Below are 12323 nucleotides of genomic sequence, written 5' to 3' on the forward strand. Positions count from 1 at the left end.
AGAAATTGCAACATTCAGCTTAATAAAAAAGCCAATTCTGATATCTCCAATGCTGGAAACTTATAAAGAATGTTATGTCCTCGAAAAACCTTTAGTAGTTTGCATAGTGATTTGCTACTGAAATTTCTCAAAGAATTAAGACCCATGCCTGAAACCCTGCATTATGAAACTTTGAAGATACAATTCCACTACTGAGGACATCGAGTGTTACTTATGAAGCTTTATCCTCTATTCTCTCTTTTCCCAAGACAATATGGTTTGCACTTACAGTTAAGATATGCTCCCAGTTGGCTGCACGGCCACTTCTGCTGCCAGCAAGCCCTGCAGATAGAGGGGTGCATCTCTAACTACTTCTCACCACTGGTTTTGTATTTAGGTGGAGCACTGTTGACTGCAGGCACTGCAGTCCACGCCCAAGGGTCATTTGTTTGTTTTCAAATCATATTTTCTTCTAGTAAGAGTCTGGATTTTCTCTCTGCACTAGAGTTTTCCCTGTAGCTTTACAATCCTAAATAATGCAAGGCCTCAGCCACGCATTGGGCATACAGACATGGGTGTTTGAGGGGTTTTGGGTTTAAGGTTGGAACCTATAGACTAAAGGATTTTTAAGGGGGTCTCATAGCACATTAATACTTGTATGTCTTTGCATGTGTGCAGAGGCTATAAAATAGAAGTGATGTGCATTGCTCTGTATTCATTTGCTGTGGAGGAAGCCATCTGGTAACAAAAAAGCCAGGTGGACAGGCGATACATCTGTCTTAGACAACTTATTTTGTGCATTTCTGAGGTACCAGAAGTACCTTCCTCTTAAGTGTTCCAGAAAACTGCTCCCAGGATTTGGTAAGACAACAAGAAGTTTCTCAAATCGGTTCCATGGGGAATTTCCCAGACCATTGATCCCCTGCAACACAAGTTGCAACACAGGGAGGATCCTGTGCCCTGCACTTGCTGGCTCTTTCAAAAGCAGCAGCCTTGCCTTACAGACAATACAACAGCAGGACTCCTGAGTTCACTCTTTCAATCAAAGGTTATTTCCTGTTCAGTGGAAGTTCATGACTGATCTAAAGGACAGAGACAGCTAAAAGGGCCTCCTATGACCCATCTGCTAAGCCGTGCTCTGCTCTGAAAGGCTGTCTGCAATGATTCTCTTGCTATGAGACTGCTGACCTCAAAAATTAAATTGGTATCATTAGCAAATGACAAATTATTACACTTAAAAAAAAAAAGGTGAAGACAGGCAGTGAGTGTTAGTAAAGATTGTTTACTAAAAGCTATTTAATAGTCCCATTTCTGAATAAGTTTATTCTTACGAAATACATTCCACTAAAAATATAAAAATACTACAAAGCCATAAACATAACAAATAGGAAAACAAAATAAAGAGAGTGACTCTCACAAACAGTAACAAATCAGCTTTTCCCCAGCTGCAGTGGAGGAAAGCTGGGGATAACTCCTCCAAGGAAGTCCTTCCTTTAGCAAACCCAAAACACAAGAGTTGAACAGTGTAACACACCAGAACATTGCTCTGGTTCTCATACCAGCAGAAAACCACTTCCAGTCTACCCTGGTCACATAATGATCCTGACAAGGCAAAAAGGCTCCTCAGAAAAGAAAACAGCATAATGCCCATTTTCTTCCTGCATGGCAAAGCTCACCAGGGAGCAAAAAGATGCCACTGAAAGGCGAGGACTCCAACAGCAAACAACGGCTTCAGTGTTCAGTCAAGAATGAACTGCTCAATTGTCAGCGCCTTCCTCCACAAGAAACAGTGGTGTTATTAACAACCAGCAGAATCCAAACTGGTGACAGTTTTACAATGCAAATTCCAAACATTTCCCATTGATGAACTAACAGAATGAAAACTCTCCAGTGAGTTATGTTGATGCATGCGAGACCACAGAGTTATCTGGAAGTGGAAGCTCTAGTGGTAACAGAACATGTCAGCCATATTCACTCAGAGGTGGGAGGAACACACCCAGAATTGGCTTTGCACTTTTTTTTTTTCTACTCTATAGACAAGTCACTTTTATTTTAGAGATTAATGCACACAAGTTCATAGATGACTCACAAAACTATTTCAGAAAGGCTGTATATGACATTGAAAAATAAACAAATAAACATTTGATGTCAGGAATCACCAAAACAGACCAAAATGTGCCTGAAATAGTCATAGTTCTACATTCATGTTCCATATTCCAATAATTTAATGACTGTCATCTGGTCTCATGCCACACAGAAGAAAAGTGAAGGCTGAGCAATAAGACATAGCAGCAATTGTTCTGCTTGTTTCTAAAGCTGGAAAATGTTTTATTAAAATGGATAATTTACACAAGAAAAGGATCTAGATCCTGCAATTAAGGAAGTCAAGTGTTGTTCCTGAAATATTTTATCTATGCCTCTATCTCTGCATCTGAGATGTTCAATATGCTGTTGGCAGCCTAATTTTTCAAAAGTGATCACCAATTCCATCTTTTCTACTGTCCTGGCAGATATATTTAGTAGCCTGTGCTGTCAGCAGACTTAAAAGGATCTGAACATATGGAGTACTACATAATGCCTTGAACTCCTATTGAACAGATCCTGAATACACCACACACCCAAGGCTATGGGGTACTTTTTTACCCTACATCAGTGAGTAAACTGATTGCTCCTTCACACAGATTTCTTCAGATTACTGTCAAGATAGATTAAGACATAGAAACCCTTAAATACCCATGTGCAGAGTGCCAAAGGAAAGCCCAGAAAAACTAATACCACCATCTTCACAGCAGACTCAACTAGTGTAAACTAGATACAAAGAGGCACTGAACAAAAGGTAATAGAGTAAGCTATTCAGGAACACTGTGTGTTAAGTGAGCACTTAACCTGTGAAATAAATACTTGTGCACCTAAATACTTCATTGTAAGAGGTAAGTATAAGTAAGTATAAATAAGTGTATGTACATATTTGTACAGATTATTTAGATTTTACCTCTAACCTTTTTGAGTGCATGCATTTGAACCTTAACAACTTCTCAACTTCTTTTAACTGAGGAAACCACAACTGGAAACCCTCTCCTCCATCTTTCTTTTTTTTTTTTTTTTTTTTTGTTTTTGTTTTTGTTTTTGTTTTGTTTTGTTTTTAAGAGGAAGAAAAGGAAAGACTAAAATAGTGACTTGACTGAGATATTTTTTTAAAAATCCATAGAGTAACTGTTTCTTGTGTTCCTGATATATGCCGGGAATAACTCTGCTTTTCAGAGAGAAGCTAATCTGGATTCAATGCTGCCAACCTGGTAAAACTGACAAGGAATGCAAAAGGATTTTTGAGAGGCCAAAACCACAAAAATACCTTTGGTACAAGAAGTAGCCTTTCTCTTTTGCAAAAAAAAAAAAAAAAAAAAGTAAAAAAGGAGAAAAAGGACTTAAAAAATAACTACATAGCACGCCTTCTCTTAAATTATCTGAAGGAATAGAAGTGTGCAAAAACTGTAGCAAGAAATAGAAGAGAACATATCAAAATAAACCAGTTAATTTATATTGCCTTTGGGAATGACAGGAAATAGAGTAAGGTGAATATAATTGTGTCAGAAATCTTATACAAAGAGAAATGTGATGGAGTAAAAAGGAAACAACAAGTACTTCAGGGTAAAGTTAGAAAGACAAAGGCAAAAGCACATTTTATTTGGCAAGGGGCAAAGAAAACTCTAAAGAAAAGAGGTTCTTCATATATATCTCCAAAAACAGAGAGGAAGGAAGCTATAAAACCATTATGTACTGGAAAGAGAGTTAAAGCAACAACGAAGTGTAAAACAACAGCAGATTTTAATAATCTTCACAAAGGAAAAAAACCTCAGTTAATTATAGCAAATTATCTGACAAAGTGGAAAAAAATGGATGTTAATGGAAGCAAGGATTCCTTAAGAGCAATTAGATGTATTCCTACATTACGCAACTAAAGAATTAATTGCATTCAAGTCAGAAGGGGTTTTGTTTCAAAGTAGTTTAGGAACTCAGCAAACCAAACTAAAGAGAGAGCAAGCAAGGCCCCAGAGGATGATAGAAGAGCAAACACAGCAGCAACTTAAAAGGGAGAAGAGAAGGAGAAAGCAAGAACTGAGTAAGTTATAGAAGAGACATAGCAACTCTGATACTCACAGGTCCTGGAACTATAGAAACTTAAAGGCTACTCTGCATTTGTTAAGAACAACATCCAGCTTCCTTTTTCAGATCAGCACAGTAGCTCACCTCCTCAACAAAGTCTTTGATGCCAACCCACATAGCATTCTCAAAAGCAAAGGTGGTGACCTGGTCTTAAATAAATTGTAGGAATAATGAGAGAACAACATCCTGGTTGCAAAACTACCCTGAAGAATACCTGTTCAGCTAAGAGGACATTTCAAGTACCACCCAGGAAACAACAGCCAAGTTTCCTGCATGATTCAGTTTTCAGAAGGAATTTCTGGAGTGACTTACAAGTAACTCCATCACACTAACATACATGTGGAGCAAATCCAAGCCAAAATGTCAGCGCTTTCATAAAACAGGATTAAAAATAATTTTGACATAAAAGAGAGAAGGTCTAAACTCAGTGTAATTAAATTGAACAAGGAAAAATACAGATGTTAAATACCACTATGAAGGAAAAAAGAGTTTTTCCCCGTGACTACTTCAGAAACATTCTCTGAGATTCACCACCTTAACTTACAGCAACAGCAAACTTAACTTACAGAGACTCAATATGGATATCAGGTGAAAAAAACCGAAGAATAAACATTGGAGTAAAGAGAAATCCATATTGCTGGAACTTTTTAAAGAATAGGTTAGACCAGCACTTGAAAAGGATCATCGAGGTACATGTGACACTGCTGCAACTCACACCCCTGGCAGAGCTGGAGGTAAATGCAGCCAACTCAGTCCTGGCATAGGAGCAAACAAACCCAACAGGACATGAGACACTACTAAATAGGACCTGAGAGCTTGCTGGACACTGCCCATAAGTGTGAGAGACGCTGACAAGAGTTACAGGCAGTGCCGTGAGGGCTGACTGGACTTCAAGCATGGTTAAGGAAGAGTTATGGGAGAACCTGCTTTCTGCTATCAGGGGAACCAGGGCTGAGAGGGAGGTTTGGTGCTCGCCCTGGCAAGCAGGAGAGTGGCCAGGTAGTGGGACAGAGCATGGGAGCATGACCACATTGAGCCTCGTCCATCCCCACCTTTTCAGACTAGTCTCGCAAAGTTCCCTTTCATCCCTGAACTTCCACAACACTTGTGTAATGCCAAAGGAGCAGAATCAAAGTCCTATGATTCCACTCACCCTTAACACGTGAAAAAAACTTCCAGAATATTCTCAAGGACAAAGTCATCTATTTCGTGTCTGCCCTGGGGAATGTCACCAAGCTACCATGCTATGGAAAAATTAAAATGCATGGCAGCATCTGAAATGCCCTCAGTTCTGTAATTCTTCATTGATTTCCTTAATTTTAGTTTATGTGACTGAATTTTTTCTTCAATTGTGCATTGAAACTGAAGGGGGCAGTTAGAAATCTTCTGGTCATCTTTGAAATAGTGAGGGGAAAAATTCTCAACAGCAAGCATTCTTAACAAAGAAGACTGAACGCTTTTGAAAAAAATCCTGCTGTATACTTTGCATCTTAATGGAAAGTCTTTGGATCCCTGACCTGATTCCAAACATCTGTGAATGCAACATGCCCTAATATTCTCCATGGGAGTATCCCTAGAGCTCATGCCACTGTTAAAACATCCACTGCGCAGTCTTAAAAAAAAAAAAAAGTCAGAGCAGCAGACGTTGAAAATGATCTTTTCCAGTCACCACACAATCATTTTCTCAGAGACTTATGGCCACTGTTATACTGACTCACTCCAGAAATGATACATAACATTTGCTGGACTGCAATTCAATAAAAGGCCACGTATCTGGTAACTCAGAGAATATATTCTGTTTCTATTTGGTATTAAAGATTTGCCCCTTAACATTTTATACTCCCTGTTTTTTCATCAAACTGTCACTGTTCTAACAAATACTGCATTTTATTCTTCTCCTACCAAGAAATTGACATTAATGAGCTTTTAGTGAGACAACACCTTCTGTGCAAGCATGGACATCATACCAAAAAAAATAGGTAATACTATTTCATGGCATTCAGTTTGAACAACTGAAGTGTTTTACTATGCAGACAGACAGCACTGGATTCTCCACAGCCTACTGTGCTGGTAATCTATCCCTGCTGAAGATCTGTTGATACAGCCACTGAAATGTGCCACATAATTCTGAAGTCCTGAAGATGACATCCCTAAAAAGCCTGATATTAAAATAACATGACAGTCCATAAAGTATTTTTTGTTTTAAGACTTCCCTAAGATTTTCGCTAATTAGATTTATGCAAATTCATTAAATAAAATACAGTTATGGATGGCAAGAAAAAGCAGAAGAAAAACTATATTGCAGAATTATGAAAAACAAAAGAAGTATTGAAACATACTTGAGCAAATCCCTAAAATTTGGCAAAACAACTCAGGACACTGAAAAATTGTCTCTACTATGTAAAGAGTACTCTTTAGGAACGTGTGAGGCATCACACTGACCCTAATTCAGACCCAAGTGTGGTTCCAGATCAGAGCAACACACCAGAACATAGCACACACAAGAAACCATGACTGTTAGTGGGCTCAGGACTGCTGGAGAGAGGAACATTAAAAAATAATGGTTCATAAGTTCTTCTCTCACTTATCTACATACTCCTACACTGCAGGCACAGCTTCTGGCAGAGAGAAACACAGAAGACAGATAAGTCTCAGCTTCCTGTCAGTGGTGCCAAATGGTCACTGATTTCCAAGAAGACAAAGATATAATCACACGACAAATACTGAGAAACGCAACTGCTATCAAGGCAGATCTGAGCACACTTCCTAGATGCAGAGCCTGACAACACTCAGATGAAAACTGGGTACACAGCACCTGTTCTATGAATTCCTGCTCTGAAACAAAAGCTGGGCATGCAGCTGCTGAGGAGAGTCATAGTACCACCCAGAAAGAAAGCCCCCCTCCTCTGGAAAATTTAGGAAATCCAGATAGCAAGGTGCATTGAAGAGCTCTCATGTGCAGACAACATGTGCAGCTCCAACCCTCCACCAGGAAGTTCACCTACAAAGTAAAGGTTTCTAAGTCTGCTACTACATACAGACAACAGATTGCATCCCAGATTCACAGAGGCACTGAAGCTGGAGATACAGTGGACAACTGCCAAACCTTGGGTGTGCTGATGCAGCATTAACTCTTTCAGCTTCCTTTTGACTGTAAATGTAAACAACTTCATGGTGGTTTTCACCCCAGCCATACTTCTATCAGGACACTATCATTTTAAACCACATAGTACTTATCAACCCCTACAATACAGATTTCTTCTTTAATGAGAACTAGTTTCTGTCTCTAACTCCAGACTACAGAACCAGAGGCTGCACAATGAGAACTCCCCCTGTTTAGTCAGTGATATAAACATCTTGGTGGTTAACAAAGCAGTAGGCAACTTCAACTAACTTTGATTTTATTCTTTGCTAAACGCACAGCTTTTTAAATCTTTTATTGCAACTCACCAAAATTTCTCTTTGTTCTTCAAGATTTTTTAAAAAGTTTGAAAACTCATGAAGTGATGCATCTGTAATACAAAACCAGAAAAAAAAAAAGGTTTAATCATGTTGCAGGATGGCAAGGCAAAATGTAGCCACTTATAACCATTTCTTACCTACCTATGTATCTTTCATCATCTGTCTCTGCATCACCAATGAATTCAAATTTAAAGTCTCTCAGAGAATGGGCAAATTTTCTCTGGGCTGCTGAAAGGTCTGCAATGACAAAAAGGACAGGTTGAAGGTTAGGCTATCTTTTTAAGTAGGCCAGAAGGTCCTCTATCCGTAGAATAATCAACTTTTACAAGAAACTCTTAACTCAAGTCTAATGACATTACAAGACATCAGGTGTTGTTTAACCCTCTGCTGATCACATCTGGGAATTTGCCACACAGATTTCTTTATGCAAAGCTATATAGTAGAAAGCACATGTGTACAAATTAACCTATCATTACACTTCCCTGTAAATTAGGGTACAGGCCATACAAACAGATCTGTAACTACAGAAGTTACAGGCACAACACTCAATGTAAACTGTGCCAGTTTTCTCACTCTGCTAACCTAAATTCACTAGTACATTCATCAGCACAAATACACTCTTAGAATTTTCTACATAGTTAGCTCTGCTAGTGAAACACTTATACATAAGCCAAATATAAATATAAAAAATATAAAAGAATTGTTGCACTGGAACTATAAAGTCCATAGAGTTAAACTGTGCCAAAAGGTAACTAAGTTAAACGCACAGAATTCAAATTAATTTTATATAATAATTCTTTTATAATAGCTCTAAAACATTTTCAGCAATCCAATTTTTACCTATTAATGTTAGACAATTTGGAGTTGGAGAGTGCCCACTTACATCCCTCAGGAAGTTATCAGACTCCATGTCCAGCCACAATATCATCATTATAAACTCATATTAAAATTCATAAAGCTGTAAATAAAGAGTGTACACACACTTTTCTGTTGAGCTGGCATGTGCAGGTTGGCAATGTCACAAGCTCTGGAAGGATGGAATTGCTCAGTGGAAAAAAAAAAGGATGCATATCCTGGTACACCTCTACCCGGTAGTAAAGGTTTTACTCGCATTTTTGTTGTCAGTCAAAGTTAAGGATGATTTAAAATATTTAGTTAATCTATAATCTTTTTCTTATCACATGCAGTTCTGAGGGGCTAAGAACTACGCTTTTAACAGACCAGCTCTTTAATATTAACAGGCACTAAAAGATTACCAACTCGAGCTGGTTTTGTTGTTCTAGTTTTGAGGGGGTTTGTTGTTGGTTTGGGGGTTTTTTTTGAACCAAAAGCAAACAAAAGACTCCCCTCCTTTATTATAGGTCCCACATCCAGCACATTATGTATTTTACTATGTGTCATAGATAAGTACAACTTTGACATACAGTGCTGCACTGAAAGTTCGGTTCAACCACTTAAAGGGTTAAGTCACAAATGCTGTACAAACAGCAAAACACTGTCTAAAATGAAAAGGAAAAAAAAAATGCTTTCTGTTCCTTGTCACTTCTTTTTTTTCACCCTTTTCCCACCAGTCCTTTCCTCAAGCTGTTGTGTAACAGCACCAGTCCCTGTGATGCCGTGTTGCCAGGTACTTGCTTCCCTTTTGCAACTTCTCCTTCAACACATGATGGAGCAGGATGCTGCACAGGGTTGAAATAATACGGATAAGAAGGCTGAAGGAAAAAGTAACGTAATTCCCATGTGAAAGGAAACATGAGTGTTTTAATTCAAATGTCTTGTGGGCTAAACAGCTGCTCATAAAGCAGGCAGCAAAAGAAACAGGGTCTGTTGGCCGTGAAAGGCTTAAATATGGAGAATAACATAAGGTTCTTAACCATCTAATGTTACACTTATTTGTGAGCCAGGTCACAACACAAGGCTGAAGACAGTTTATTTATGGGAGAATGGCTCCAACAACACACACTCTCCCAAACTTATTTAATTTTCTTGAATATGATAATTCCCTACCAAAGCCCTGTCACATGAGAGGTAGCCCCAACGCTGGAAGAAGGAATTGTTTATTATGTTTTCTCCCACTTGTAGAGGTGAAGTATTCAAATAATGTTGAGCAAGGTACATGTTATGAGCCACATGCAGCACCATACACACACACACACAATCTTCTTTTCCCTTCACAGATTGAAAGGGTACTGAATTTAGGAGCCTTTCTAGAGGGCTGTGAAACTGCCTCCTGCATGGCTCCATATCCCTCCTCTCCACCAAAAACCACCTCTCTGGTCACAGTGACAGCAAACAGAACCTATGCTCACAACCAGACTCTTTCAGTGCAAAGGCATCTTCTGTCAATTTGAGAAGAGGCTGAGCTAAAACACTGAGCTTCTCACAGCATCAGAAATCCACACTGACGCCTTTCTTTTTACTCAATCTGCTCAGGGATTGGAAATTACTGACCAAAGGACTGTGTTACTGCATTAACACATTAAATCTAGATTTGCAGAGTTCCTTATTAAAACCATAAGGACAAATTATACTTTTGCAACGTCTCTCCACAAATAATTTCTGAAACATTTAAGAACCACTCCAGAAAATTTTGGAAACCATCAGTGGGTGCAAGGAAGTTGGGGATTTGGGTCACAGAATAATGACCGTCTTGACCTGATGGGTCAAGAAAAGATACTTGGCTTTGAACCATCACCTAGAAGAAAACACAAGAAAATAGGAAGAGATTTTCTGAAGAATTTTAAGAACTTGGCACTTTCAAAATGGGTGAGAAGTCACTGGAGCAAAATAAAAGCCAATCATAAGTTGCAAGATGTAACTGGGATGAAATACATCTCCTGACTGGGGGAAGAAGACTTCAGTCATATGGTTTAAAAGACTGCTGCAATGACCTGAGTCCTAACTGTTGCAGAACAAGAGATTTTAAACCCTGCTTAGTCAGCAGGTGTTAACTACAAAATTCACTTTTCAATGTTTATGTATCATCCATCACTCTTGTATTATTTTAGCAAAACTTACATTTAAGAACACATTCTGTTTTCATTCTCTACACCAAAACAGTACTAGTCTAGCACAAAACTAGCACCTTGCTAGGCAGAACTACTGGTGCCCAGCTAGTCACAGGAACGAAAGTCTGAACTGGCTTTTGCTAACCTAAAAGAACAAAACTGAGTAGCAAGTAGAGATGGAGGAAAACTTCCTCAGAAGGTCAGAGCAAGAATTTTTTCTGCTACAGCACAGGAAAAATTACAAGGATGGGGGTTGGACACAAAAAAGATAACATAGCCCTATGCTGGATTTTCTTGCCACCTGACAAACCATAGCCAGAGTGAGACCACCTGCAGTCAAACCTCCCACTGTGAGACAAACAGCATGAAACTGCTCCAGTTTTTACCCTGAGAAATTCCTCGTAACCTACAGTACATATACAGAAGTTCACACAATTATAAGCATTTATAAAAGTCTATAAAAACAAACTAGGTGCTGATATCATCATAAGTACTATAGTCTCTCACTACTGTGTTACAATGTAAATGCTGAGCTTGGTTGCTTAAATTGGAAATTTCGTAAAGGTAACTTGGCTTTCTTCCATGCTGTGTCAGAAGACCTTTACTACGGTGAAATTATTTGGCTGGCACTGACAGATACATCCCAGTATTGTTCCACACCAGCACTAGAGCTTGCAAGACCAGTATGGTGTTATGTAACAGACTGTAAACATATATGGATTTCAGTTATGGACATTAGAATAAGACAGCACATGAGTACAGTATGTATCAAACAGCATGACCAGTGCTGCTGGTTATGTGAATAATGCTGTATAAGGTTTATATGAATAAGGTTATGTGAATAATGCTGTATACTAAAAACCAAAGGATTTAGGGGGCCAGAAACTAACTATTTTACTCTCTTTAATCTCTGCATTCTACACTGTAACACTAAATAGAAAGATACAGAAAGCAGCAACAGGACTGTTGCTCCTGAAAAGCTACTGTTATCATTTAAAGGGAGGAACAGGGCATTCAAGATCAAAGAGCGTTTTAAATATCAACCAAACACTAACACTGCTGAATACAATGGAATCCTGGCAAACCCATAAGGCAGAGTCATTTCAAAGACTCACCTAAAACACTAAAAAGAAACCAAGCATCTGCTAAATGTTTTCAGCAAAAGGCTGAAAACACATTTCCAAGGAGAGACAGGAGGGACATAAAGACACCAGGGCTTTTAATTTTCTCTCTCTGCCATTGTTCATATCAGTACACTGTACTTGTTTGATGTTTGGATGCAACTACTTAAAAACACAGTAGAAGAAACACGAGCAGCTGCCTGCTTCCCCTCCTCTCGGGAACACTTCAGAAACAAGAGCTCCTGTGAGTTTGTCCTGTGCCAGGTGCACTGCCAGTGCCCCACACAAATACCTCAATATTTTTTCCATTTGGATTTGAAGGAAAATACTTTTGTTCCTTATCTGAGTTGAGCTGAGCCAACACAACACCATTAGTTGCTGGGTGGTGGCCAGGCCTGACTTATAGGACCAGACTCCAATCTCTTCCTTTAAGATTAATACTAACCTCAGTGCTAGCCACACAAACTAAGTCTTGCACAAAGCCAGACAATATTGCTTCCTAAGGCTATCCTAGATCACTTGTGGATGGTAGAAGAATTACCCATTTGTTCTGTATTAGTGTTAATATTTTTCTACAACAATATGTAGG

The 12323-nt window shown here is 38.8% G+C and overlaps 1 protein-coding gene across 3 annotated transcripts in view; it reads right to left on the reverse strand.

Annotated features, from left to right (window-relative positions):
• Window positions 1–12323, reverse strand: part of ARHGAP10 (Rho GTPase activating protein 10) — a 154080-nt gene that overhangs the window by 103583 nt on the left and 38174 nt on the right. For all 3 annotated transcript variants that reach the window (XM_051790926.1, XM_051790925.1, XM_051790927.1), the window contains exons 2-3: window positions 7747–7842; window positions 7594–7655 (exon numbers count right to left, since the gene is read on the reverse strand). In XM_051790926.1, coding sequence (XP_051646886.1) covers window positions 7594–7655; window positions 7747–7842 — 158 coding nt within the window. The remainder of the gene's footprint in view (window positions 1–7593; window positions 7656–7746; window positions 7843–12323) is intronic.

Source organism: Manacus candei, unplaced genomic scaffold (genome assembly GCF_025592945.1).
Source record: "Manacus candei isolate 608988 ecotype Guabito, Panama unplaced genomic scaffold, ASM2559294v1 h1tg000028l, whole genome shotgun sequence".
NCBI lineage: Eukaryota > Metazoa > Chordata > Aves > Passeriformes > Pipridae > Manacus > Manacus candei.